Source organism: Mus caroli, unplaced genomic scaffold (assembly GCF_978045245.1).
Source record: "Mus caroli unplaced genomic scaffold, Mus_caroli_1 scaffold_8, whole genome shotgun sequence".
Lineage (NCBI taxonomy): Eukaryota > Metazoa > Chordata > Mammalia > Rodentia > Muridae > Mus > Mus caroli.
Window position 1 is genome coordinate 124,148,579 of NW_028227263.1, and position 25,172 is coordinate 124,173,750.

Below are 25,172 nucleotides of genomic sequence, written 5' to 3' on the forward strand. Positions count from 1 at the left end.
CAAACCTCACACTGCTCCTTCTCCGGCGGTGGTTTGGAAAGAACCTGTGCCTTAGTTTACTTTTCACACACGGTGACCCTCACGTGGCGATCATGGCTGATTAGAACTGGGTCTGTAGATCACACTGGCTTGGAATTCTGTGAGATCTTTCTGTTTCTGCCACCTGAGTGCTGGGATTACAGTTGTGCAGCCCCAACCCGACCCCCTTCCTGAGATTCTTGTGAGCAACAAAGGAATTTTGAATAGTGTCCATTGTGGACCTGCCTCTTTCCATAGCCCTGACCTTTGGAACCAAGCCATTTTCCCTTCCCATGACTCAGTTCCCCTACCTCCTCCACGGCTTGATCGGGGGATTGTTTGGGAACAGACTTACACGAGGGCCTGGTGGGCAGACGAAGCTAAAACCCTTTATTAACAATGCTGTTAAAGGGATGTGGCAGCAGCTCAGAAAGGAGAGAGCTAGCTCAACTTGGAGTCAGTGCATGCCTACAATCCCAGGATTGTAACCCTCAGCTGGTTAGCCAGGACGACATGAGATGCCATCTCATAAAACAAAACCAAGGTGGGTGGAATGGCTTCAAAGGTTGCCACCAATCTTGGCTTACGTGAGTTGGGGCCCCAGCACCCACTTGCTGCTTACAACTCAAAGCAAGTTGTTGTTTGCCCTTCAGAAGTCGGCACGGCCTGCACACACACAAAATAATCAGCAAGCAAACAAATAGGAGCATTAACAAGAGTGGAGAGCAAGTTGGTCAGAGCCAGGGTCCACTCCTTGGGCCTTGCCACATGGGAGAGGGGCTTCATGTATGTGGCCAGTGGAGAAGGGGCCCTACCCCAGCCCAGGTGGCTCTCTCACAAGAAACCTCCAAATGCCTGGCCCTTGGGGATGATTTGGCTGTCAGGTACTCCAGCAGCGGAGTACCTGTTCCCCTCCCCCATCCCCAACAAGTGGACCTTCTCATTAGCTGCCCTCGGCGGCCCTGGGAATGTGAAAAGGCGGGTGGGGGTGGGGAGGAGTGGAGCGTCTAGGAAGAGACAAAAGGGCCGCCTCAAAACCAGTCACAAAGACCACAGGATTCTGGTGAGATAGAGAAAGTGGGACAAGGACAACCGGAAGGGACTGGTAGGGCCAGAGGACAGACTGACTGGTCCAGCCCCACCCAGCGGGGTTCGGCCTGCTGGGTTGGTTTGTGCTGCCCCCTCGCGGAAGGCTGCGATATAAAAAAAGGATAGTGGGTGGGAGGGACGCAGAGGCCAGATGCAGGGACAGGAATATTAAGAGTGACACAGAAAAAAACTATGAGACAAGGAACAGAAAGTGACAGGGACGCAAAGAAAGATGCACACAGTCAAAGGAATGCAACGAGACACGGGGACTAAGTGACATAGGCACATGGACAGACAAAGAAACACCAGAGCAAAGCCACAGAGAAACATGGGGATGCGGAGGAAGACTCAGAGACAGAGAAAGAGGAGAAATCTGGAAAGAAAAGATGCGGCGATACGAGAACCCAGGGCAGAGATCAGAAAGAAATGGGGTCCACTAAGAAGTGACCCCGACCTACCACAGCAGCAGGACTAGGAGAAAGGCTGGGACAGGGGTGTGGCCTCACCAAGAGGCGGTGCCTCAGGAAGGGAGGCCCTATGAGAGCCCACATACTCAGGCTAACCAGAGGGCAGTGGGGCGTGGTCTGGGCGAGAAGGCATGGCTTCTCCTGGTGGGAGGTGACCGGAAGTTTAGAAGGGGGTGTGACCGCGTCTCATTAGAGTGACCAGTAGGGGGCGCAGTGGGTCTTCCCGGGTTGTGTGGGGGCGTGGCTCCATGTCGAGTGGGCGTGGTCAAATAGCTTAATTCCAGGAGAAGGCGGAGATAGAATCGTGGGGCCAGACAGGTGTGGGACGCGGGATGGGCGGGGTCTTAGCCCTGAGAAGGGCGGAGCCTGAGCCCTAGGATCGCCTTGGCGAAGAGGGGCGGGGCCTGTGACGTAATGAGTCCGGCCCGCTGGAGCTAAGCGAGGGGCCGGGGGGCGCGGATCCTGAGAGCCAGGCGAGGGAAAGCTGGGCCGAACGAACTGATCCGGGGAGCCGTGAGCGGCGGAAGCCGGCCTGGAGCCGGACACTTCAGACCCCTGACTGCCCTCCCAGCCGATCGGTACACGAAGAGTGGTCCCTAGGCACCCCCTGCCCGGGCCCAGTCCCTCCCCGGGCCCCCCATGGCCCGGGCCGCAGTCCTCCCGCCGTCCAGATTGTCACCGACGCTGCCGTTGTTGCCGCTGCTACTGCTCCTGCTTCAGGAAACAGGTGAAAACGCGCGGATGCCTTCGTCAATCCTCAGAAGGGAGGGAACGGGGCATCGTCCCCCCACCTCACTCCCAGCTCCCCGAGGCCCCTTCCCTCGTGCCCCCTTCTAGGTTGGCCCTACTGATCGAGATTCTCTCAACACACCGTGCTCTCTCTCTGAGTCTCCTAACCTCCCTCTCTGCACCTCGCGTAATCACAAGTGTCCATTCTAACCCGGGTTTCTGTCCCCCTCCACCTCTCTCGGCGTGGAAAGGGTTAAATCCTCCCCATCCTGTGCCGATCACTTATCCGGAATCTGGATTTCCGTCTCTGCTCTCCCCCCTCAGGAATGTGGAGAATGTTCCCCCCCACTCACACTAGCTGGAGGGTCGTGATGGTGAGGAGGGACGACACCCTCCCCTTTTTTTTTTCTTTTCCTTCTTGTTGGGTTGGGCATCTGAGGCCCGGGGAGAATTGGGCGCGAGGGGATCCACAGTCGAGGTTCCCAAGACGAGTGTGTGTTGGTGGGGGGAGTGAGTTCAGTCTTTGGGAGCCCTTGGCAAACCAATGGTGAGAGTTGGGGGCACCCAGGGGCAGGAAGGGTGTGAGTCTGGAGTGCAAGCCTCAGGGAGTTTACAGACACTGACCCCTGGGTTCTGTGAAAATTAAGAGGTTCTGCCTCCAGGATCTCAGAAGGCGAGTCTAACCCGGGTCTAGATAGAATTGGAGAAAAGGGGTTCAAACTTGTGGGTCTTGGGTTTAACTGTAGGCAAAGAGCTCTGCTCGCTGGGGTCCAGGTGCAGTTGGGGTCCAGAGGCACTATCTTGGCAGGTTTGGATTTAGCTGTAGGCAATGGAATTTAAAGATCAAGGGACTCTGACCTTTACCCTTCTGCCCCCAAATATAATCAAAGGCTTAAAGACGTAGCCTGAAATTGGGAACTTAGTCGGCTGTGTCCCAGGTAGAGTAAGAGCCCGGTAGGTTTGCAGTTTTCCTCCCCTTCCCCCTTTCCTTGTGAGTGGCAACGTCCCTGGGGAAGTTTTCCGGTATCGCTTTCACCTAGTTTGGGAGGGGCGGGGCGGGGCTGGAGCGCTAAGAGTCCCAACTCCTGGTTTCGGGACCTTATCTCTCCTTTGGTCACGCCTTTGTCCTCGAAGCACTTGGAGAGGTAAATGGGAGGAGCCTCCTCTCTAAGACTCGCTCCCCTTTCCACCCGCCAGCCCTGGAGGGGCCAAGGGGCTCTGCGAGGCCCGGGGGTGGGGGTGGGGGATGGGGTGAGGTGTAAACAGGTGTGCTGACCTCGCCCCGCCCCTAGCAGGTGACCTGGCTGTTTCTTTTTTAACTACACACTCTGGGATGGGGAGCGGGGAGTTTCAGGAGAGTTTGCGCAGAACGGGGATCAGAAGGATCGTGGGGAGAATGCCTGTCACTTTTGGCCTCGGTTTTTCTTTCGTCACCTCCTTTGAGGTCATTGGCCTTGACCTCCCAGGTAGATGAGATCTGTACCTGTCCCTCTGGGTGAATTCTTAGAATCCACCCGTGTGGTACCTCACAGCAGATTCCACAGAACCCCAGAGCAAACCTTGTTCCCCTTCCCAGCCTGCGAACGAGGAAACCGAAAAGGACACTCTCTCCCAAGGTTCCACTCCCGTCCCTTGAAAGCCTTTGAAAGCCAGCAACCCAATAGCCAGACTGGGCAAGCTCCCCAAAGTTCTTCCTATTTCCTAGACCTGTGGTGGCTGTCCCTTCTCTGCTGAATCCCTGGGGGGGAGGGGGGGCTTTCCAGGGCCTGGGCCTTCCCTTCCAACGCTGGGGAGGGGATCTTGGCCTTTCCTAACCCACCCTACTCCTATCTCCACTTCCTCATTCCTTCTCTCTCCCTCTCCTTTTTCTTTCTTCATTTCCCTTTCCATCTCTCCCTTCTCTCTCTTTCTGGGCTCTTTCTCCTCTCTGTTCTGTTCTGTTTGTCCTTCCTTTGCTCTCTCCATCTCTCCCTTGCTTTCCCTACATCTCTTTCCCCTGGCTCTAGCTGCTCAGCCTCCCCGCTTCCTGGCCTCCTCTGGGAATGGGGCTTACACCACCTGGACCTCCCGCTGGAGCCTGAGCCTCCCTCCCCACTCTTCCCTATCTCTCTCTGCTCATCTATGTCATCTAGGCAGCCCCACACAGTGGCGGGGGAGGGGAGAAGAGGGGATGGCAGGCCTGGCTGTCTCTTCTCGTTAGGGAAGGGGAACTGAGCAGAGAAGAAATGGGGGGGGGGGCAAGGGACAGGATGGAGAGCAGGGATATAGGAACAGGAGCCAAGAGAGGGAGGGGACCGGGGAATCAGACCTATGCACGGATGGAGTCATGCAAGGATGGAGTCATGCACAAAGAATGAAGGAAGATTGCAAGGGAGGGCAGAAAGATACCGGAAAGGGGCAGGGGTGCTGGGGTGCTGGGAGGGGTGTAGGCAGGGACACTGGAAGGGCAGAGAGGTTTGGTGACAGGAGAGGAGATCAGAAGACCCCAGCCAGAGGGCTGTGGAGATCCTGTGACTCCAGAGGTCAGAGCACAGGCCAGTCTCAAGGCCAGCCAGCATGTAGGGGCCACAGGGAGTTAAAGACACGGGAGGCACAGGGAGTCTTGCACAAGGGCCAGCTCCCCTGCCCCCGCTGGGATGCTGTTACATTTTTAATGCCCCAGCAATGCTGAGAAACAGAGCAGGAAGGGGGGGAGGAGATGGACCAGGAGAGATGGCCCGCCAGTAAGAAAGTATGTCAGGAGCCTTGCAGAGGTGTGAGTGCTGGATGCCTAGAGACATGGAGACCCAAGGGTCACAGAAACAGAAACCTAAGACAGGAATGGAACACCTGTGACTCCAGCACTCAAAGAAGGCTGAGGAAGGGGGATTGCAGGGAGTTCAAGGTCAGGCTGAGTTACATAGGAAGACCTTGTTTCAAGACAGAGTGGCAGAGTCAGGCCTGTAATCTCAGTGCCAGAGTGGGGGAGGCTGAGGCAGCACACTGTTCACCCCCAGGGCCGCCTTGGCTGGAGAGCGGAAAGACTGGGGGGAAAAAAAGAGATGGGCTGGGCCAGTGGATAGAATGCTCACTTAGCATGCATGACACCCTGGGTTCCAAACTCAGCACCTCCAAAGTCAGGCATGGTGGCACAGGACTGGAATCCAAGCGTGAATTCAGGATTGCATGGCTATGTAGTGAGATTGAGGCCAGGCAGGGTTATCTGAGTCCTTCTCTCGGAAGAAAACAAGGGGAGCAAAGTGCAGTCAGCAGAGTGCTTGCCTAGCATGCATGAAGCCTAGGGTTCAATCCTTCGCACCCAAAAATCACCAGTGGTAGTGTGCACCTGTAATCCTGCAGATGTAAGGTAGAGACCAGAGCTTCAGAAGTTCAAAATCATATTTGGCTCCATAATTAAGATCAGGACAGCCTGGACTACTTAAGACCCTGATTCACACAAAATGTATGTGATTGTGGGGAGTAAGCCTTTAATCCCAGCACTCAGAATGCAGAGGCAGGCAGATCTCTGAGTTCAAAGCCAGTCTGGGCTAATTAGAGAGTTCAGGATAGTAAGTCAGTCTCTCTCTCTCTCTCTCTCTCTCTCTCTCTCTCTCTGGCACTCTAGGGAATGAGAGGCAAGGGGGTCAGGGGGAGAGAAACAGACCCTAGAAATAGGATCTATACACCAGCAGAAGCCAGAATCTCCTGGAATGGGGATTCACACTGAGGTGTCCACCTCAAGACCAAAAGTGGTCTATCCCAGGCCCCAGCCAGGAGAGCCTTTGAGAGCTTCACCCTGATGAGCCTGTCCTTCCATAGGAGAGGTCCTCTGGGAGCTGAGCCCCAGCAGCAGAAGGAGGCTGCGCATCCAAGGGTCCAGAGGGGCCTCGGGAGGCTCACATAGAAATCCAGACACAGCCCAAGCCATGTACCCTGGCAGCTCTGGCTGAGTTCTCACCCCACAGACAGGCTCCGGATGTCCACTGTGGGGGTGGGAACTATGATTAATGTAATTAATTAATTACCCAGGTGGCTGAGGCAGCAGCTGATGCTGGTCCTCAAGGCCCTCTGGCCTTGAAGGGTTTGCTCCAGCCCTGCCCCACCCTGATATGGTGGGGGCTAGGACACAGCTTGTTTTATAGGTGTGCAGGGGCCAGCTGGGACTGGAGGAGCCAGCCAGGCCGGAAATCTAAGAAACTAGGCTTCCAGACCCTCCTCCAGCCTCCTCCCTCAGACTATTATCCCCCCAGGTCTTACCCTCCCATGTCTTTCCTCAAACTGGGCTTTACCTACGCCAGAGGCAGTCTCTACGCTGGCCTGTAGGAAGCCTGTTAGTCCATTCCCCAGGGGAGGAGGAAGTGTGTTTGAAGACCCAGCTGACATCTCTATAGAGCTGTCACCAGTCAGAGGCAGAGAAGCAAGTGTTCCCACTGGCCATTCTCTGGCCACTGTCTCTGGGCGTGGTGTTGGCTGTCCGTGTCTGTCCCTGCAAGGTCACCACAGATACTTGCTGAGAAGCCTGCAGGAAATGTGTTTCTAGCACAAGGCCACGCATCTTCCCGGCTTCACGACTTCATCTCCCCTGCTTCCCCATCCGACACCCAGAATCCCTGGATCCCCCTCACCACATAGACTTCAAACGCCACAAGTCATTATGCATCTGTCTTCCTCCCCAAACCCAGTGTCCTGCTCCCATTCCCACTTGGGAGAAAACTTCCATCTAGTTCAGCTGTTCTCAACCTGTTTCCGATGATCTTAGGAAGCTCCAACCATAAGTTTATTTCATTGCTCCGTCATGATCATAAGGCCATTAGAAATACGTGTTTTTCATTGTCATGACCCACAGGGTCAGGAACATCGAATCATATACCTCCCCATCAATACAGCCCTTACCCTGATTCAGAGGCTTTATTTATTTATTTACTTACTTACTTACTCATCATTTTGGTTTTTCAAGATAATGTTTCTCTGTGAAGACCAGGCTGGCCTTGAACTCAGTTTCGCCCGCCTCTACCTCCCAAGTGCTGAGATTAAAGACCTGCCCCATCACCGCTTGGCACCAGAGGACTTTTCTTGGCTCTCACTGACCTTTTCAAACTTTATCCTGTTCCTTCCCCTTGTTTACAACTCCCCGTGGCTCCCAGTACCCTCACAGAAAAGCCTACACACTCCAGTTCAGCTGCTGCTTGTGCTGTGGGAAGATGGTGTTCATAGGCTGGCATAGGCCAGACTCTTCCTGCACCAGCCTCCCCATGCTGGGGTTAAAAGGTATGTACCCCCCCATACTTGGAAGCGCAGCACTTTTTGGTTGCCCATCATTCATTCATTCACTCACTCATTCATTCAGTACATTTACAGAGCACCTTCAGAATACTAGACACTGTTCTAGGCTCCGGAATATAGCAATGAATGAATCAGAGCTCTTTCCCTGTGGCTCTGCTGGGGAGATAGGTGGTTGGTTGGTTCTGTGCTGGAGGGAGCAAGTTAAGAATCCTTCTTATCATTATGGTGACCAGATCCTGCCATCACTAGATAAGGAGGAAGCCAGGCTGACCTGCTACAACCCATGCAAAGGCCCCAGAGGCCAGAAGATCAGAGAAGAGAGGTTAGGATACTGAGGGGCTGGGCATGGACATGAAGGGTTCTGAGTGAGAAGAGAGCTACTGAAGGCCCCAAGCAGAGAAGAGGGCTAGCAGCTACCGAAGTTTCTCTCTGGCTGTGTGTGGAGACAAAGCCGGAGAAGTAGGTACCTAGGAGGTGACCCAAGCAGGAAAGGCTGGTGACTTAAGCCCGAGTCGAGACCCTGAGGGAGAACACATAGTCTGACTGGAGATAAATCTTAGAGATTGAGCCTAAAAGGATGAGCTTCCTGAGGCTTCTACGCCAGGAGAGGGGAGAGAACACATCAGACTTCCGTGCTGACCTGTTACTAAGGGTTTAGAGGGGCCTTTAAAATGGACTAGTGCTCAGGAGGCAAAGGCAGCCTGTGAGTTCGAGGCAAGCCTGGTCTACAGAGTGAGTTCCAGGACAGTTAGAGCTACACAGAAAAACTCTTGTCTTGAAAAACCAAAACAAACAAAAAAGCACTACTCAACCAGGCGTGGTGGCGCTCGCCTTTAATCCCAGCACTCGGGAGGCAGAGGCAGGCGGATTTCTGAGTTCGAGGCCAGCCTGGTCTACAAAGTGAGTTCCAGGACAGCCAGGGCTATACAGAGAAACCCTGTCTCGAAAAAACCAAAAAAAACAAACAAACAAAAAAAAAAAAACAAAAAAAAAAAGCACTACTCTTGGTGTGTGTGTGGGGTGGGGGTGGGGGTGGCAGGCGATTGGTACAACTATGTGACCCAAGTATCTTGAGTATCTTGGGTTCCACGGTTGGCTGAGACTATGTAGTCAGACCCCATCTTAGAAAAACAAATAAAACAGCAGCCAGGGAGATGGCCAGGCGGGTGAAGGTGCTTGCTGCCAAACTCGACCGCCTGAGTTCTGTCTCCAAGACCCACACAGTGGAAAGAAGAGAGCCAACCTCACACCTGTGCGTTGGCACCCCCCACCCCTGCCCGACACATATGTAAATGTAGTAATTAAACAAAACAAACAAACATAAACCACAGTTCATCTCACGCTGAACATCCCTTCTTGTATTCAGAATTAGAGACTTAGTCTGGAGGTCTTGGGGCTGTGAGATTCTTGTCATTTGTATGTTTTCATTTATGAAGGGTGTCCCTGGATAATGAAGGTTAACCTGGAATTCTCTGGCCCCAAATTCATGATCCTTATGCCTCTGTCTCCTTAGTTTTGGAATTATGACTGAAGGCTACTGAGCCTGGTTCACTGATACCTCTTGTTATTTTACCGTGTGTGTGTGTGTGTGTGTGTGTGTGTGTGTGTGTGTGTGTGTGATAATACAAGAGGACAACGTTCAGGAGTCTGTTCTCCCTATCCACTACGCGGGATCTCAGAGATTAAAATCCGGTTATCATTCTTGGCTGCAATCACCTTTACCCGCAGTGCCATTTCACCAACCCGCCCCCCCCCACACACACACACCTTTTCAAGCCCATTTTTCTGTCCTTGATGTCCTTTTGCCTAGCTCCAAGACCTGTTCTAATTCACATTTGCAAAACTGTGTAATCCCAGCTCTTCTGGATAGTGAGACAGGAGGATTGATGTGAATTCAAGGCCAACTGAAGCCAAACATTGAGACCCTGTCTAAATAAACAAAATAAAACCCAGGCGGAAGCAAAGGCAAGCCCTGCCAGATGTGGCCTGTGGGGACAGGCACTGACCCTGTGACCCGGCCTGCAAAGAGTGTCAGATCTTTTATTGGAATTGTTCCAGGAGAACCTGCAGGGTGACTTAAATGTCTCCATTTTACACATGGAAGAACTTGGGCTTGAAAAGGTCACCCAGCCCAGAAGCAGCAAGCAGCAGGAAGCTCTCATCTCTCTGTGTTGCAATTTGAAAAAGTTCTCCTGCTCCTGCTGCTCCTTTGTGGTAGGGCTGGGATCCAAAGCTCTCCACGTGGTACACAAGCGCTCTACAACTGAGCCACGCCCCCAGCCCCTCACTGGGGGATTCTAGGCAGGGGCTATACCACTGAGCCACGCCCCCAGCCCCTCACTGGGGGATTCTAGGCAGGGGCTATACCACTGAGCCACGCCCCCAGCCCCTCACTGGGGGATTCTAGGCAGGGGCTCTACCACTGAGCCACGCCCCCAGCCCTTCACTGGGGGATTCTAGGCAGGGGCTCTACCACTGAGCCACACCCCCAGCCCCTCACTGGGGGATTCTAGGCAGGGGCTCTACCACTGAGCCACGCCCCCAGCTCCTCACTGGGGGATTCTAGGAAGAAGCTTTACTGGTGAGCTGTCCTTTTCCTAGTCCATATGGATCTGCTCTGTGGCAGAGATGAAGCCCTTTTTGTCTAGGTGTCTGGTGGGTTTGAGTGGTGAGGCATATGTTATGACTCTCTTAACTGGTGGCCACTTGTCCCATCCTCCCTAGCACTGTCTGGCCCCAGTATTGTGTTCTGTCAGATTCCCTCACCAGGACCACCCAGGTTCTTCTTTTTTAAAGATTGTTTTAAGTGAATTGGTGTTTCGCCTACATACATGTCTGCACACCATATGTGTACTGTGTCCAAGAGCTGAGTTTGGGATGTTTGTGAGCCACCATCTCAGGGAACCCAACCCAGGCCCTCTGCAAGAACAATGGGTGCTCTTAACTTCTGAGTCATCTCTCCAGCCACTGGCCTGCTTTTATTTATTTATTTATTTATTTATTTATTTATTGAGGCAGAGTTTAGCTACGTCTACTTGACTGGCCTGGGACTCACTATGTAGCCCAGGCTTTCTTCAGACACACAGAGATCTCCTGTGTGGTGGGATTAAAAGCTTTTGCTACCACACCCCAGCTTCCCTGGGTTCTTGTGTGTGAGGAGGCCAGGACGGCCACTCACCACTGTTCAGTGGGCAGCTCTGCCTAGGGTGCTTGCTCTCGCTCTCTTATTCTCTCTCGCTCTCTCACTCCTTTGTTCTCTCTCGTTCTCTCGATGGTTGTAAGCAGTTCCTCATAGAAACAAGTCATGTGTCCCTCACCTCAGGGCTCACCGTCAATGGCCACTTGTAATTATCCGGCCTCTGTTTGTTTACAAAGTTCAAGTTTCCTGTGGACCTAGGCTGAGTGCTCTTCAAGCATTCCTTGGTCCTCATAACACCCCTGGGGTGTGTGACACTGTCATTATGTCCTCATTATGCAGCTGGGAAACTGAGGCACAGAGATGTTGAGCCCTGGATTTAAACCCACACATTATTGTCCCCTGGGTCATCGTGGAGTACTTCCTCCAAAGCTGAGACACAGGCTTCCTCGTTTCTATATTTGTTCACAGTGGGGAGACAGTGGGGTTGAAGAGATAGCTCAGGCAGAGGACTTGCTCAACTTCCTGCCCAGCTGCCTGTAGTTCTGATTCCAAGGGCTTTTGGCATCCCCTTCTGGCCTGTACAGGTACCTGTTCGCCGTACATAGATGTGCACGCACACATACACATTAAATTTTAAAAATTACTATATTTTTAAAGATTTATTTATTATATGTATGTACACTGTAGCTGTCTTCAGGCACACCAGAAGAGGGCATTAGATCTCATTACAGATGGTTGTGAGCCACCATGTGGTTGCTGGGATTTTAACTCAGGACCTTCGGAAGAGGATTCAGTGCTCTTAACCACTGAGCCATCTCTCCAGCCCATACTATTTTTTTTAAGTGAGGACTGGAGAGTTGGCTTGGCGGTTAAGAGCACAGATGCTCTTGCAGAGGTTCTGGGTTCACTTCTCAGCATCCACATGGCAACACACAACCATCTGTAACTCCAGCTCCAGAGAACCCAGTGCCCTCTTCTGGCCTCCTTAGGCACCGGGCACACATGTGGTACAGAGACATACAAAGACAAAACATTCATATACATCAAATAATTTTTTAAAAGTTTTTTTAAGTAAAAATTCAACCAGGCACAATGGTGCACACCTTTTATCTCAGCATTTCTGGAGGCAGAAGGATCTCTGAGTTCAAGGCCAACCTGGTCTACATAGTGAGTTCTAAAACAGCTAGGGCTATGTGGAGAGAGCCTGTCTCCAAAAAGAACAAAATAAATAAAGTGGGAAAATAGAAGGGGCTCGTGAGACCCCCACCCTCCTGGAGGGGACATTGGCAGTTGGTTGTCAGGAAGGTTGCTGAAGGAGGGGGAGTGGCGAAGAGTGGGGTAGCGTCAGGCTTGTTGCCCATGTTCCAGTAAATAACCCCACGGCCATGCCAATACAAAGCACCAGGACAGAAGACGTCAAAGTCAGAGACAGACTTCTTAGGAAGAAAGGGGTTCAACAAGAGCCATGTGGGGGTAACGGGGTGGGGGCAGTGACAGTGACCAGACTATATTGTATACATGTAAGAAACCCTCAGGGAAAAATGAGCATAACTCACCTAGCATGTGAAATTTGCTGAATCAAATCACCATCAGTGTAAGGATCGGCAGAGAACAGAGATAGGGAGACGGAACGATGGACCAAAAACTTTCTATGTCAGTATGAGGACCGAGTTCGATCCCCAACACTGAGGAGGCTGAAACAGAGGGATCCCTGGGATTTGTTGGCCAGCCTAGCTGAAACTGAGCTTCCAGCCAACAAGCGACCTTTCTCAAATAATGTGGGGTGCTGAGAGATGGCTCAGCAGTTAAGAGCACTCTGCCTCTGGGTGTGGTGGCACACACCTTTAATCCCAGCACTAGGGAGGCAGAGAGAAGCAGAGTTTGGGGCCAGCCTGGTCTACAAAGCGAGTCCAGGATAGCCAGGGGTCTGTTATACAGAGAAACCCTGCCCCCTCACTCCCCACAAAAAGAGCACACTGCCTATTCTTCCATAGGATCCACCTGTAACTCCTGTGTCTGGGACTCTTGACACCCCTTTCTGGCCTCCTCTGGTACTGCATGCACACGGCACACAGACAAGCAAAACACCCATCTCATAAACTAAAAATAAATCTAAAAAAATAAAACTAAAATGACAAGGTGGGACTTTTGGGATAGCATTTGAAATATAAAATAAGAAAATACCTAATTTAAAAAAAATGACAAGGTGGGTCAGGTGTAGTGACTCAGTTTTAATCACACCACTGGGAGACAGACCTTGTGAGTTCAAGGCCAGCCCCGGGCTACATAGTGAGACCCTGTATAACGTAGGTCAGTCGAGTGAGTAGGCATATCATCTCTGCCTTGGTACTGCCTGACCTAGAGATCTCTGGCTTGTTCCCTCCCCAACAGGACTGACCTCTTTTCTCTCTCCCCAGGAGCCCAAGATGTGCGGGTACGAGTGCTTCCCGAGGTCCGGGGCCGCTTGGGAGGCACCGTGGAATTACCGTGCCACCTGCTCCCACCCACGACGGAGCGCGTCTCTCAGGTGACCTGGCAGCGCCTGGATGGCACAGTTGTGGCTGCTTTCCATCCATCCTTCGGAGTGGATTTCCCCAACTCTCAGTTCAGCAAGGACCGTCTGTCCTTTGTCAGAGCGAGACCGGAAACAAACGCGGACCTGCGGGATGCCACATTGGCCTTCCGGGGACTGAGGGTAGAGGATGAGGGCAATTACACCTGCGAGTTTGCCACGTTTCCCAACGGTACCCGCAGGGGGGTGACCTGGCTCAGAGTCATAGGTGAGTGGAGGGAACCCTGGCTATTTCTCCGTGTCCTAGCTTTCAGGTTGACTATCTTTAATGTGTTGGCAAATGTCTTTTGTTTTGTAGAAGTTTGTATGTTTGCTTTATTGAGATGGGGGGGGGGGGGTTCCCGTGTCTGCGTGCGCATGTCTATCCCCTGCAGTGTGCATGTCCATCCCCCCCCCCCCCCCCCCCCCCCCGCCCGCAATGTTTAGAGATCAGAAGACAACTCTTGGGAATCAGTTCTCTCCTTATATCACGGAGTCCTGAAGATCAAACTCAGGTTGTCAAGTGTCAGGCTTGGCAGCAATTGCCTTTTTTTCCCTGCGGAGCCACTTTGTCGTTTCCAGCCTCTGCCTCTACCTCAGAGTGCTGGGATTAAGGGCATGAGCCATCACACCCAGTTTCTTGGGTCCTGGGGACAGAAACAGCACTTGGGTGTGTAGTAGCGCAAGCACTCTGCCGACTGAGCTTCATCCTCAGCCCCAGGTTTCTGAACTTCCCTCCCTCCCTCCCTTCCTCCCTTCCTCCCTTCCTCCCTTCCTTTTAAATAGGTTCTCCTGGAGCCCAGGCTGGCCTTGAATTTACACTGTATGGAGGGCTGACCTTGAACACTGCATCCTCCTGCCTCCACTCAAGTGGTAGGATTCGAGGAGTGTGCCAGTGCACCTAGCTCTGACAAATGCTGACACTGAGTGCTACCGAGTGCTAGCTGCTCACTCTGTCTGCCAAGGATATATATGACAGACAACAAGGTATTCTTTTTTTTTTTTTTTTTTTCATTGAGTCAGGAGCTCAGTATATAGCTAGCTAAGACACTGGCCTCAAATTCAAAACAACGCAGCTGCCCCAGAGCTGGGTCTGTAGACATGGGCCATTACACTCTACTCTGGTTTCATCCTGAGAACAAGAGCCATGGGGGTTCTAGGCAAGCAGGAGCTGTGACTTGGTGAGGCGTCCTCCTGGGTGTCACAGAGAGGCCAGGCCAACTTGTTTTAAAAGAAAATAAAAAATAAAAAAAATAGTAATGTAGCTGGGTGGAGGGTTGGAGAGGCAGGAAAGGCTCAAGGAAGCGGGGGCGAGCTGTAGGCCTAGGGTTGCCTTGGCTGACCACACGGTGAGGCAGTACAATAGAAGTTTTAAGCAGTTTTTTTTTTTTTTTTTTTTTGGTTTTTCGAGGCAGGGTTTCTCTGTGTAGCCCTGGCTGTCCTGGAACTCACTCTGTAGACCAGGCTGACCTCGAACTCAGAAATCCACCTGCCTCTGCCTCCCAAGTGCTGGGATTAAAGGCGTGCGCCACCACGCCCGGTACGTTTTAAGCAGTTTTACAACCGCTGTCCCTGGATTGAAGGAAACCAAGAACTACAAGGGACACACCCACCCATGGGGCCGAGAGATGACTCAGTGGAAGAGACCCGGCAGGCATGTGGCAGCCATCTACAATTCCAGTTTTCACTACACACACACACACACACACACAGACCCATGCAGGCACAACACCCATACACAGACAGCAATAAAGGACTCCCAGCTTGCTTCAACAGGAGTGGCCCGAGGGCAGAGACTTCTCACTAATGCTGACAAATGCCCTGCAGGACACAGCAATCCAGCCCTCCAGACAGCGCAACACCCAGAGTCTTTCCCTGTTTCTGGCTTCAGAGTTGGAGACTTCCTTTCTGAGGGATGCCAAGAGGGCTGTGCCCATAGCCCATAGCACAGCTCTTGCCAGTTCCTGCGGAGCAGGTCTGTCATGCCAGCAACTCAGGAGGCAAGCTTCAGAGTGAGTTGAAGGCCAGCCTGGGCAACTTGGACTCTGTGTCAAAGTCAAATTTTTCCATCTCTTAATTTTTTATGTCTTTTTGGTTTTTCAAGACAGGGTTTCTCTGTGTATCCCTGGCTGTTCTGGAACTCACTCTGTAGACCAGGCTGTCCTCAGACTCACAGAGATCCACCTGCCTCTGCCTCCCAAATCTTGGGATCAAAAGCGTGCGCCACCACTACTGCCTGACTTCAAAGTCAAATTTTAAAAAGGACTGGCTAGGGATGAAACTCTTCCAAGTGTTTGCCTAGAATCCCCCAGTGAGGGGCTGGGGGCGTGGCTCAGTGGTAGAGCCCTGCCTAGAATCCCCCAGTGAGGGGCTGGGGGCGTGGCTCAGTGGTGGAGCCCCTGCCTAGAATCCCCCAGTGAGGGGCTGGGGGCGTGGCTCAGTGGTAGAGCCCCTGCCTAGAATCCCCCAGTGAGGGGCTGGGGGCGTGGCTCAGTGGTAGAGCCCCTGCCTAGAATCCCCTACTGACAGGCTTGGGATGTAGCTCAGCAATAGAATGCACAGTATTCTACACTCCACCTCCCTTGCAAACAGAAGCAGGGCTGGAAGTGTGGCTTAGTTGTTAGGATGCTTTCCTGTGATGCACAAAGCCCTGGCTTTGATCCCTTGCACCACAGGAAACTAGGGATGATGACACGTGCCTGCAATCCCAACATTGAAAGATAGAATTAGCATAATCAGAGGTTGAAGGTCATCTCCAGGTATATAAAGTGAGTTGAGACCAGCCTGGACTATACGAGATACTGTCTCAAAATCAACACACACACACACACACACACACACTCACTCACACATACTGCAAAGCCCTTCTCCCAAGCCTCATAAAACTCTCTACCCTTATGTAATAGCTTGAACAAGAGTACAGTCAAGACATACTTCAAGCTGGGAATGGTGGCACACGCCTTTAAGCCCAGCACTTGGGAGGCAGAGGCAGATAGATCTCTATGAGTTCGAGGCCAGACAGAGCTACACAGAATCTCTGCCTCAAAAAGAATTCTACTTTGATAGGGAAAAATAAATAAATCAAAGGAGAGCTGGGGTTGCTGTTCAGTAGCAGGTGTTTCCCCGGCCGGTGAGCACACAGTCCTCGGTGTACACGCCTAAGCTGTGCCGTGAAAGGGAGGGAGACAGGAGAGCAACGGGAAGCCTTGGGGGTGGCTCAGTGGCAGAGCCTTGCCTATCATTTACGAAGTCCTCAGCTGCATCCGTAGTATTGAAAGAGAGAAGTATGGAAGAGGGGCAGGCCTACTTTTAGAACATCGATTAGGCCATCGGTACGGTGGATACAGCAGCATCTGCCTCGGGAGAGCATGGTGATGTCAGAGCAACAAGAGGCCAGCCAGTAAAGTCCCCTTGAGGAATGCAGCCTTGAACTGGCGATGGGATCTGAAGAGTGTAGAACCCCCAACACCCTAGCCAGGCTCCACAGGCAAGAGGGGCTTCCCAAGGGAAGGATCTGGGATATCCCAGGGGCGCTGATGGGCAGACCCACCTGACGGATGGTGGTCAGGAGGAACTAGTGCGGATAGCAGAAGGGGACAGCAGACTGACAGCCCAGGGGATACCTGCCCCGGTGGGTGGACCCAGCAGGACACTGGAGAGCCATGAGTCCTGGCTCCAGAGACAATACTGGATAAGAGACACAAGGGAGTGGGCCTTGCTATCTCCATTGGAGGTTTTTCCATGTCTTCCGGAAGGATGAGGTGAAAGGGTAAAAATGACCACCTGGGGAATCCCTGCTGCTTTTATTCCCTTCTGGAAGCACAGTACAATGGCTATCACAGGAAAGCAAACAGGACACTTTGTTTTTTCCCTTCTCCTGCTGAGGGACGGAACTGGTGCCTCAGGATCACAGACAGGAGCTCTTCCACTGAGCCCACACACAGACCCTTAGGTTTGGTGGGGTTTTTTGTTTTGGTTTGGTGGGGGTTTTGTTTGTTTGTTTGTTTGTTTGTTTGTTTTTTTAATTTTGACAAAAACCTCAAGTGTTTCAGGCTCGACTGGAATTTGTGTAGCTGAGGCTGACCTTGAACTTCTGATTCTCCTCCCTCCACCTCCCCAGTGCTGGCATGCACCACCCACCATACCCCATTTATTCTTTTGATTACTGAGACAAAGTCTGAGTATATAGAGCAAGCCAACCTCAAACTCAACATCCTCCTGCCTCAGCCTCTCCCAGTGGTCAGATCACAGGTTTGTGCTACCAGCCTTGGCCTGTACATCTTTCTGACAGGTCACAGTGGCTATTGTAAAATGTCCTACCCAGGCCTGGCATGGTGTTGCACACCTTTAATCTCAGCACTCAGGCAAAGGCAGTTGGATCTCTGTGAGTTCAAGGTCAGCCAAGACCACATTGTGAGACCTAGTCTCAAAAAAGTTATATATACATAGGTATATAATTTATATTATATGTTATATATTTTAAATTACATATAAATAACATAATATAATATATTGATATATAATACATTATAAATGCAAAATATATAATACATAAATTATATATTATATAATATACATATATGCATATAGTAATTACTCAGACTAGGATAATGTATGCCAGACAGATCCTAAGCACTGGGTATGTCAATTTCTTTGATCCATGCATCAGTCCCATGTGACATCAGAAAAAATAGTTTAACTGACTGCCCAGAGCTATGCATATGCTAGGCTAGTGAGTTGGGTTCTGAAAACCCAGGGAGCAGATCCGTGACTGTGTGGTTCCATGATGTCTGTCCGTAGTCCATCCTGTCTGGTTCCAACTGGTCCCGTGTCCGTGTCTCTCCCACCTCTCCTCACCCCGCCCCCGCCCCCGCCCCTGTTGAGACGTTTGTAAAGTGACTGCAAGTTGTGAATCACAAGCCTTCTTTGGTCATCTCCCTAGCCCAGCCTGAGAACCACGCTGAAGCCCAGGAGGTCACAATTGGCCCCGAGTCGGTGGCTGTTGCCCGCTGTGTCTCCACTGGGGGCCGCCCCCCTGCCCGAATCACCTGGATCTCCTCCCTGGGTGGAGAGGCCAAAGATATTCAGGAGCCAGGGATACAGGCTGGCACGGTCACTATCATCAGCCGATACTCCTTGGTGCCCGTGGGCCGAGCGGATGGCGTCAAGGTCACGTGTAGAGTGGAACACGAGAGCTTCGAAGAGCGGATCCTGCTGCCAGTGACCCTCTCTGTGCGCTGTGAGTGTGTCGGGAGGTGGCTTTCCCTCACATGCTGTCCGTGCTGGCTCAGTTCTGTCTGCCTCAGTCTCCACCTTGCCTATGGTCTGTCTGTACTAGAGATCCACCCTAGTCTGAGTCTCCCAGGTACTGAGAGGTACGCTTGCTTCTGTGGGTTCCCACCTCCGAGAATCAGAGATAAGCTGAGAGGGGGTGAGAGCCCAAAGGTTCACCTACTTCCGGGTTTCTAGAAAACAGAAAAATATGCCGGGCAGTGGTGGCGGCTCAGGCCTTTAGTCCCAGCACTCGGAAGGCAGAGGTAGAAGATCTCTGTAAATTCGAGGCCAGAGTGCTCAACAAAGCAAGTCCAGGACAGCCAGAGTTGATAGACAGAGAAACCCTGTCTTGAAAAAAAGAGAAAACTCCGGGTTTACCTGCAAACAGCTGTCCTCTGCATCTTCTTCTCTGGCTTCCAGGGACAACAGGTTTCCTGAAAATCCTCAACTATCCTAGGCCACGGTCCACGCTGGTCACCGGCTCTGTTGCCACACTATTTAGTCTGATTCACTTTTGGAGGCAGGGTTTCATGTAGCCTGGTCTAGCCTCAAACACCCCAGACAGCTGAGGAAGATCCATTCATACGCAGACCCGTAACCTGTCCTGTAACCCGTAGTCTCTGCACAGGGCTCTCTGCTGCCTGAATCCCCTGGATTTCATCCCGTTTCCGAACAAGGTAGTCCAGGTTGCCCTCACATAGCTAAGGATAACCACTGCTCTGAAGCTGCTGATCCTCCAGACGCCACTTTAAGAGTCCAGGAATACAGCTGGAGAGATGGCTCAGAGGTTAAGAGCACTTCGGAAGGTCCTGAGTTAAAATCCCAGAAACCACGTGGTGGCTCACAACCATCTGTAATACTATCCTATGCCCTCTTCTGGTGTGTCTGAAGACGGCTACAATGTATTCATATAATTAATAATAAATAATATATATATACATATATAACATATCTATATGCAGGGATTACAGGCATGGACCACTACACCAGGTTTTATGAGGAGCTGATAGTGGAACTGAGCATCTTGTGTACGCTAGGCAAATGCTCTAACCCAGTGGTCCCTCCTGGTGCTATTTAAACTGCCTTTATCTGAGCCCTACTCTCCCATGTTGTTGACTTTGGCCCTTGGAGGCCTTGGGGTTCCCCAAGCCTTCCCAAAGTGTCCTAGGCTTCTGCAGAAACTGCCTACAGGGACAGCCCTCAATTTTGTCTAGGGACACCTCCCAGTACTCTCTGCACACAGGCTGGAATTCCTCCTTTCCCCAACTCCTGCGCGTGCTTGCGCTCTCTCTCTCTCTCTCTCTCTCTCTCTCTCTCTCTCTCTCTCTCTCTCTCTCTCTCTCTCTCTCTCTCTCTCCCAGCTTCAATTTTGTGTTGTTTTGTTTTGAGTCAAGGTCTCACTATGTAGCCCTGGCTGGCCTTGAACTTTCTATGCGCGAGAGTGTAGGGCAGAGGCATTGGATGCATCTAGAGCTGGACACACAGGCAGATGTGAGTCTCCTGATGTGGGTGCTGGAGGCCAAATTCTCTTAAGTACATGCTCTTAAGCAGTGAGCCCAAAGTGAGTGCCAGGACAGCCAGGGCTACACAGAGAAACCCTGTCTTGAAAAACCAAAAACAAAACAAAACAAAGCAGTGAGCCATTTCTCCAGCCTTGGTTTTCTGAGGAAGGGTCTCTGGTTTACCTGAGCTCTCCTTGAGCTCTCTGTAGCTAAAGATGATCTGAGCTCATCTTCCTGCTTCTACGTCTTCAGTGCTAGGGTTACAAGCATGAACCACGCCACTCAGACCTGGTATTTGCAGTACTATCCTGTCAACTCACTGTGGTAGCTGCCTCAGGATCCCAGTGGATGGTTGGGTCCTTGGCTGTGTGATAGAGTCCCCCCACCTCATCTGCAGTGGCTCTTTCCAGCCATGTTCATCCTGAGACCATCAATGTGAGCCTGGCTACCCTGACTTCCTGCCTGTCTACACTGGCCACCCCAAACTATCTGGATATACTCTATACATGTTGCATTGTGTGTGTGTGTGTGTGCATGTGCACACACACACACACACACACACACCATACACAAGGTAGTTGCTTTCTTGGCCTTGCCTGAGCTAATATCTAAGTGACTTCCCGGGTTGGGTCTACACTGGTCAGAGCATACACAGTGTGGCCTGCTAACCCAAGTTTGTTTTGACTGATGGATCTCTCACCACCAATGCTGCTAACTTGTTCCCAGTTCTGGATTCCACCTGTCTCTGAGTCAGTCATCTTTTTCTCCCAGACCCTCCAGAAGTATCCATCTCCGGCTATGATGACAACTGGTACCTTGGCCGCAGTGAGGCCATATTGACCTGTGATGTACGAAGCAACCCAGAGCCCACAGGCTATGACTGGAGCACGTGAGTGATGTGAACCTAGAATTGGGTCTGAGGAAGGAAGACTGGGGCCTGGACCCCTGGGTCTGAGGAACGAGACTGGGGCTTGGACACCTAGCTCTGAGGGAGGAGGGTTGGGGTATGCATCTCTAGATCTAAAGGAAAGGAATTAGGTGTCATCTCTGGGTCTGAGGGAGGAGAGCTGGGGTGTGCATCTCTGGATCTGAAGGAGGAAGGCTAGGGTGTGCATCTCTGGGTCTGAGGGAGGAGAGCTGGGGTGTGCATCTCTGGATCTGAAGGAGGAAGGCTAGGGTGTGCATCTCTGGGTCTGAGGGAGGAGAGCTGGGGTGTGCATCTCTGGATCTGAAGGAGGAAGGCTAGGGTGTGCATCTCTGGGTGTGAGGGAGGAGGGCTAGGGTCTGGATCCCTGGGTCTGAGGAAGGAGGGCTGGGGTGTGTACCCCTGGGACTGAGGGAGGAGAGTACCTGACCTCCCAGGTCTGCAGAAGGAGGGCTAACTGTTGGACTCTTCAGGGAAGACTACTCTCCCAGATGCCTGCTCTGTTGCTCACCTCACCCCATACCCTTAGGACCTCGGGCGTCTTCCCAGCCTCTGCAGTGGCCCAGGGCTCTCAGCTGCTTGTCCACTCTGTGGATCGAATGGTCAACACTACCTTCATCTGTACAGCCACCAATGCTGTGGGGACAGGCCGTGCTGAGCAGGTCATCCTGGTGCGAGGTAAGGAAGCCTTGTGCTGTTTGAGTTTAAAGCCCAGTGGTTTCTCCCTTTGGGGCTAGGGTCCACTTTGGGGTGTCACTGATGCTGCCCTAGGATGAGAGAGAAAGAGTCTGACCTACCTCTGTCTGCACAGATGAGCATATAGTTCAACTTGTCCATTTTGGCTTGCAGGTGTAGTCTGTGACCATAGGCCGTAACTGGGGGTAACCAGGGAGGAGCATTGGTGAGGAACTTTCAAACTGGGGGCCTGTACTTAAGTCAGGGTTTAAGCTGGGCATGATGTAGGTCTATAGACCCAGTGCTTGTTCAAGAATCTGAGGCAGGAAGATTAATGCGAGGCTAGACTGTGAACATAGTAAGACTCCTGTTTTTTAAAAAATGCCCCAAGTTCATTGAGAAGAAAATCAAGAAGTTGGCTTGGGTCTATGGTGGAGGGAAGGACTAATGGCAGCTGTGGAGCTTTGTCCCTGGGAGGAGATGGGACTCTCTTGATGCTCTTGATTCTTATAAGTACTAATGAACAGACCCACACAAAGCAAGAAGCAGCTTGCTCAGCCATGAGCACTATCGCCAAGATCTTCAGCTGGAGACCAGGCTATCCAGTCACCCAGATGTAACCCTATATAGTTGGAACAGTTGTCACCGAGACACACCCTAAGAAAGAGTGACCCTGGCCAGGACCTATGACATGCCACAGGAACCAGGAAAGAATGATTCTTAGAAACACCCTTAGCCAGACTTAAGTAGAAGGTATGGCAGAAGAATGACAAGTTCAGAGCATACAGGGTGTACAGAATTCGTTCTGATCTAGACTGGGCTACTGAACAAAACTATAATCTCACAAAATAAAACATAAGAAGAGGCCTAGAGAAATGGCAGTGGTAGAGCCCCTGCCTAGAATCTCCCAGGGAGGGGCTGGGGGCGTGGCTCAGTGGGAGAGCCCTGCCTAGAATCCCCCAGTGAGGGGCTGGGGGCGTGGCTCAGTGGTAGAGCCCTGCCTAGAATCCCCCAGTGAGGGGCTGGGGGCGTGGCTCAGTGGTAGAGCCCTGCCTAGAATCCCCCAGTGAGGGGCTGGGGGCGTGGCTCAGTGGTAGAGCCCTGCCTAGCATGTTGGCAACCTTAAGTTCAATCCTCAGTTTGTATACAAAACCGAAGACTTAGCAGCACTGGTGTAGGTACCACACAGTTTGCCTATGCAAATACATGAATCTGAAGTAGTGGCCCTACCAGGCAGGACCTGAGCCCCTCAGAAACACAACAAATGGCTTAGAAGGAAGGTGTAAGATAGAGCCTGGCCCTGTGATGTGCTGGACACAGCCTTTCTTGAAAACACACCCTTGCTGAAACACAACAAGTCTTGTTCAGACACCCAAAGGCAAGCAAGCTGACATGTGTAGGAACACAAACTCACGTTGCTGGTCAGCTCTGAACCCTTGGGACATGTATTCATAGCAAAGCAATTTCAAACGGGGCCATAGTTCACATACAGAAACGTGCTTCCTCACACATCCGAAGAGCATTCCAGAAGATACCTCTGCATCCAGAAACTCCATTAGGGAGATGCTTGGGTCACTAGGTCAGCTGCTAAGAGATACGTATTGAGTTTTCCTCTATAAAGAGAGGTCACTCTCAGCTCAGGGACCCGGCGGATGCAGGCCTCACCTAGTCACAGCCTCCTCGCTGGTGCCTCCAGAGACAGCACAGGACATACAAGGCAGAGACAGGGAATGAGTATATACATTTGTTCCTCTCATCTTTTCAGACGGGGTGTTTGGGTATGTAGCCCAGGCTGTTTCTGGCTCAGCCTCCACCTCCAAGGGCTGAGGTGACGGTATGTACTGCTATACCAAGCTTACTTGGTCTCAGCCTTACTTAGTGACAGTCCACTCTACAGTCGGGTGCTCCTGTGTGCTACATGCAGAGAGAAACCTTGGTGGGCTGGAGAGATGGCTCAGTGGTTACATGTGTGGCTTGCTCTTCCAGAGACTCCCCCCCCCCCCCGCCCCATTTGTTTCACAGCCCCCATGTTGGACAGTTAACAACTGCCTATTAACTCCAAGCACTTCATCTACAGGCACACATGGGTGGGGGGTGAAGGACACTGGACTCCCGGAAAGGAAGCCACAGACCACCTGTCATGGGACACTATTCCTGGGAAGACAAGGACAAACGGTTACTTGTCCCAAACAGGGAATCAAGGACAGATCAGTGTGTAGATAGCACCAGTAAGTTGTGCTGAGGTTCCTTACGGAAGCAGAAATGACACAGGGACAGCTGCATCTCCAACGCCCGCCCCAGTGCCGGTGACGTCTCACAAAGCGGGAGCCTGGAGCACCCTGCACAGCCTGTGGGCAGCTCCCAGGGAAGAGACTGCACTTCCCAAGCAGCTTGGTCTCTCTCTGTGTCTCGCTTGGTCTCTCTCTGTGTCTCATCTACAAGGCTCAGCTTTCATTGCCTCTCATATGCTTGGAGAGGGAGGAGCAGCCTCACACCTGGGACTTCCTGTAACCTTTTAAGCCTTTTATTTTCTAAGCTTAAGGTGATTCCCTGGGGATGGAATGTTTTATCTCCCTTTTGGCATCCTTTCCCTTAAGGTTTCCTCCAAGACCAAGATGGAGGTTTTAATTTCAGGGGAAATGAGTGCCAGCTAACACCAGGGTACTTGAGGACATCATTGCAAAGACAAGCCCAACATTTCACACTAGCAGAAAAGGGCACGCTGAGCACCCCAGAAACCAGCGGCTGGGCCAGGCCTGCAGCACACACAGGAAGGCGGACGGAGGCAGGAGGCCAGCACTGGCTACTTAGTGAGTCTGGAGTTGGTCTGTGCAGCCTGAGGACCTGTTTCAGAAAACCAAACAAGCTGGGCATGGTGGTGCCGCCCTGTAATCATAACACCCGCGAGACAGAGGCAGGGGAGTTTTGTTGAGTTGGAGGGCAATCTTGTCTATATAGCAGGTTCCAAACCAGCTTTTGGTTTGGTTTGGTTTTTTGGAGGTTTTTTTGGTGTGGGTTTTTTTTTTTTTTTTTTTTTTTTTTTTTTTTTGGTTTTTCAAGACAGGGTTTCCCTGTGTAGCCCTGGCTGCTGACTGTCCTGGAACTCACTCTGTAGACCAGGCTGGCCTCAAACTCATAAATCCCCTGCCTCTGCCTCCAGAGAGAGAGAGAGAGAGAGAGAGAGAGAGAGAGAGAGAGGATATAAAGTTGGAGTCTAGTCACACCAGGGAAACGTGGGTCCTGCTGCTCTCCAAGGTACTGACCCCGCACCCACTCTCAGACACACAGCCTTAGTTCCCACGCATTCACCATCTTGCATGAGCATGGCTTTAAATTTTCAACAACGAAAAACATGAGCGGACACGCTGTGCTACATGGCAGGCCTCTCTGCAGCCAACTCACAATCCTTGACTCAACTCACTGACCCAGGAATAGGCGGCTCAAGATCCCGAGCCCCTCCCTCACTTCATGGGTGCACCCACATTTCCAATGAAGCAGCCGGCAGGGACTCACTGACCAGCACTCAGCCCTCATTCCTGCC

At 51.9% G+C, this 25,172-nt stretch overlaps 1 protein-coding gene across 2 annotated transcripts in view; it reads left to right on the plus strand.

The window, feature by feature from the left end:
• Positions 1–1,979: 1,979 nt before the first annotated feature.
• Nectin2 (nectin cell adhesion molecule 2) overlaps positions 1,980–25,172 on the plus strand; it is a 33,135-nt gene continuing 9,942 nt past the window's right edge. The window contains exons 1-5 of one of the 2 annotated variants that reach the window (XM_021166282.2): positions 1,980–2,301; positions 13,122–13,484; positions 18,198–18,494; positions 20,803–20,920; positions 21,486–21,634. In XM_021166282.2, coding sequence (XP_021021941.1) covers positions 2,214–2,301; positions 13,122–13,484; positions 18,198–18,494; positions 20,803–20,920; positions 21,486–21,634 — 1,015 coding nt within the window. In that variant the 5' untranslated portion in view covers positions 1,980–2,213. The remainder of the gene's footprint in view (positions 2,302–13,121; positions 13,485–18,197; positions 18,495–20,802; positions 20,921–21,485; positions 21,635–25,172) is intronic. The other variant, XM_021166283.2, reaches the window with a different exon arrangement.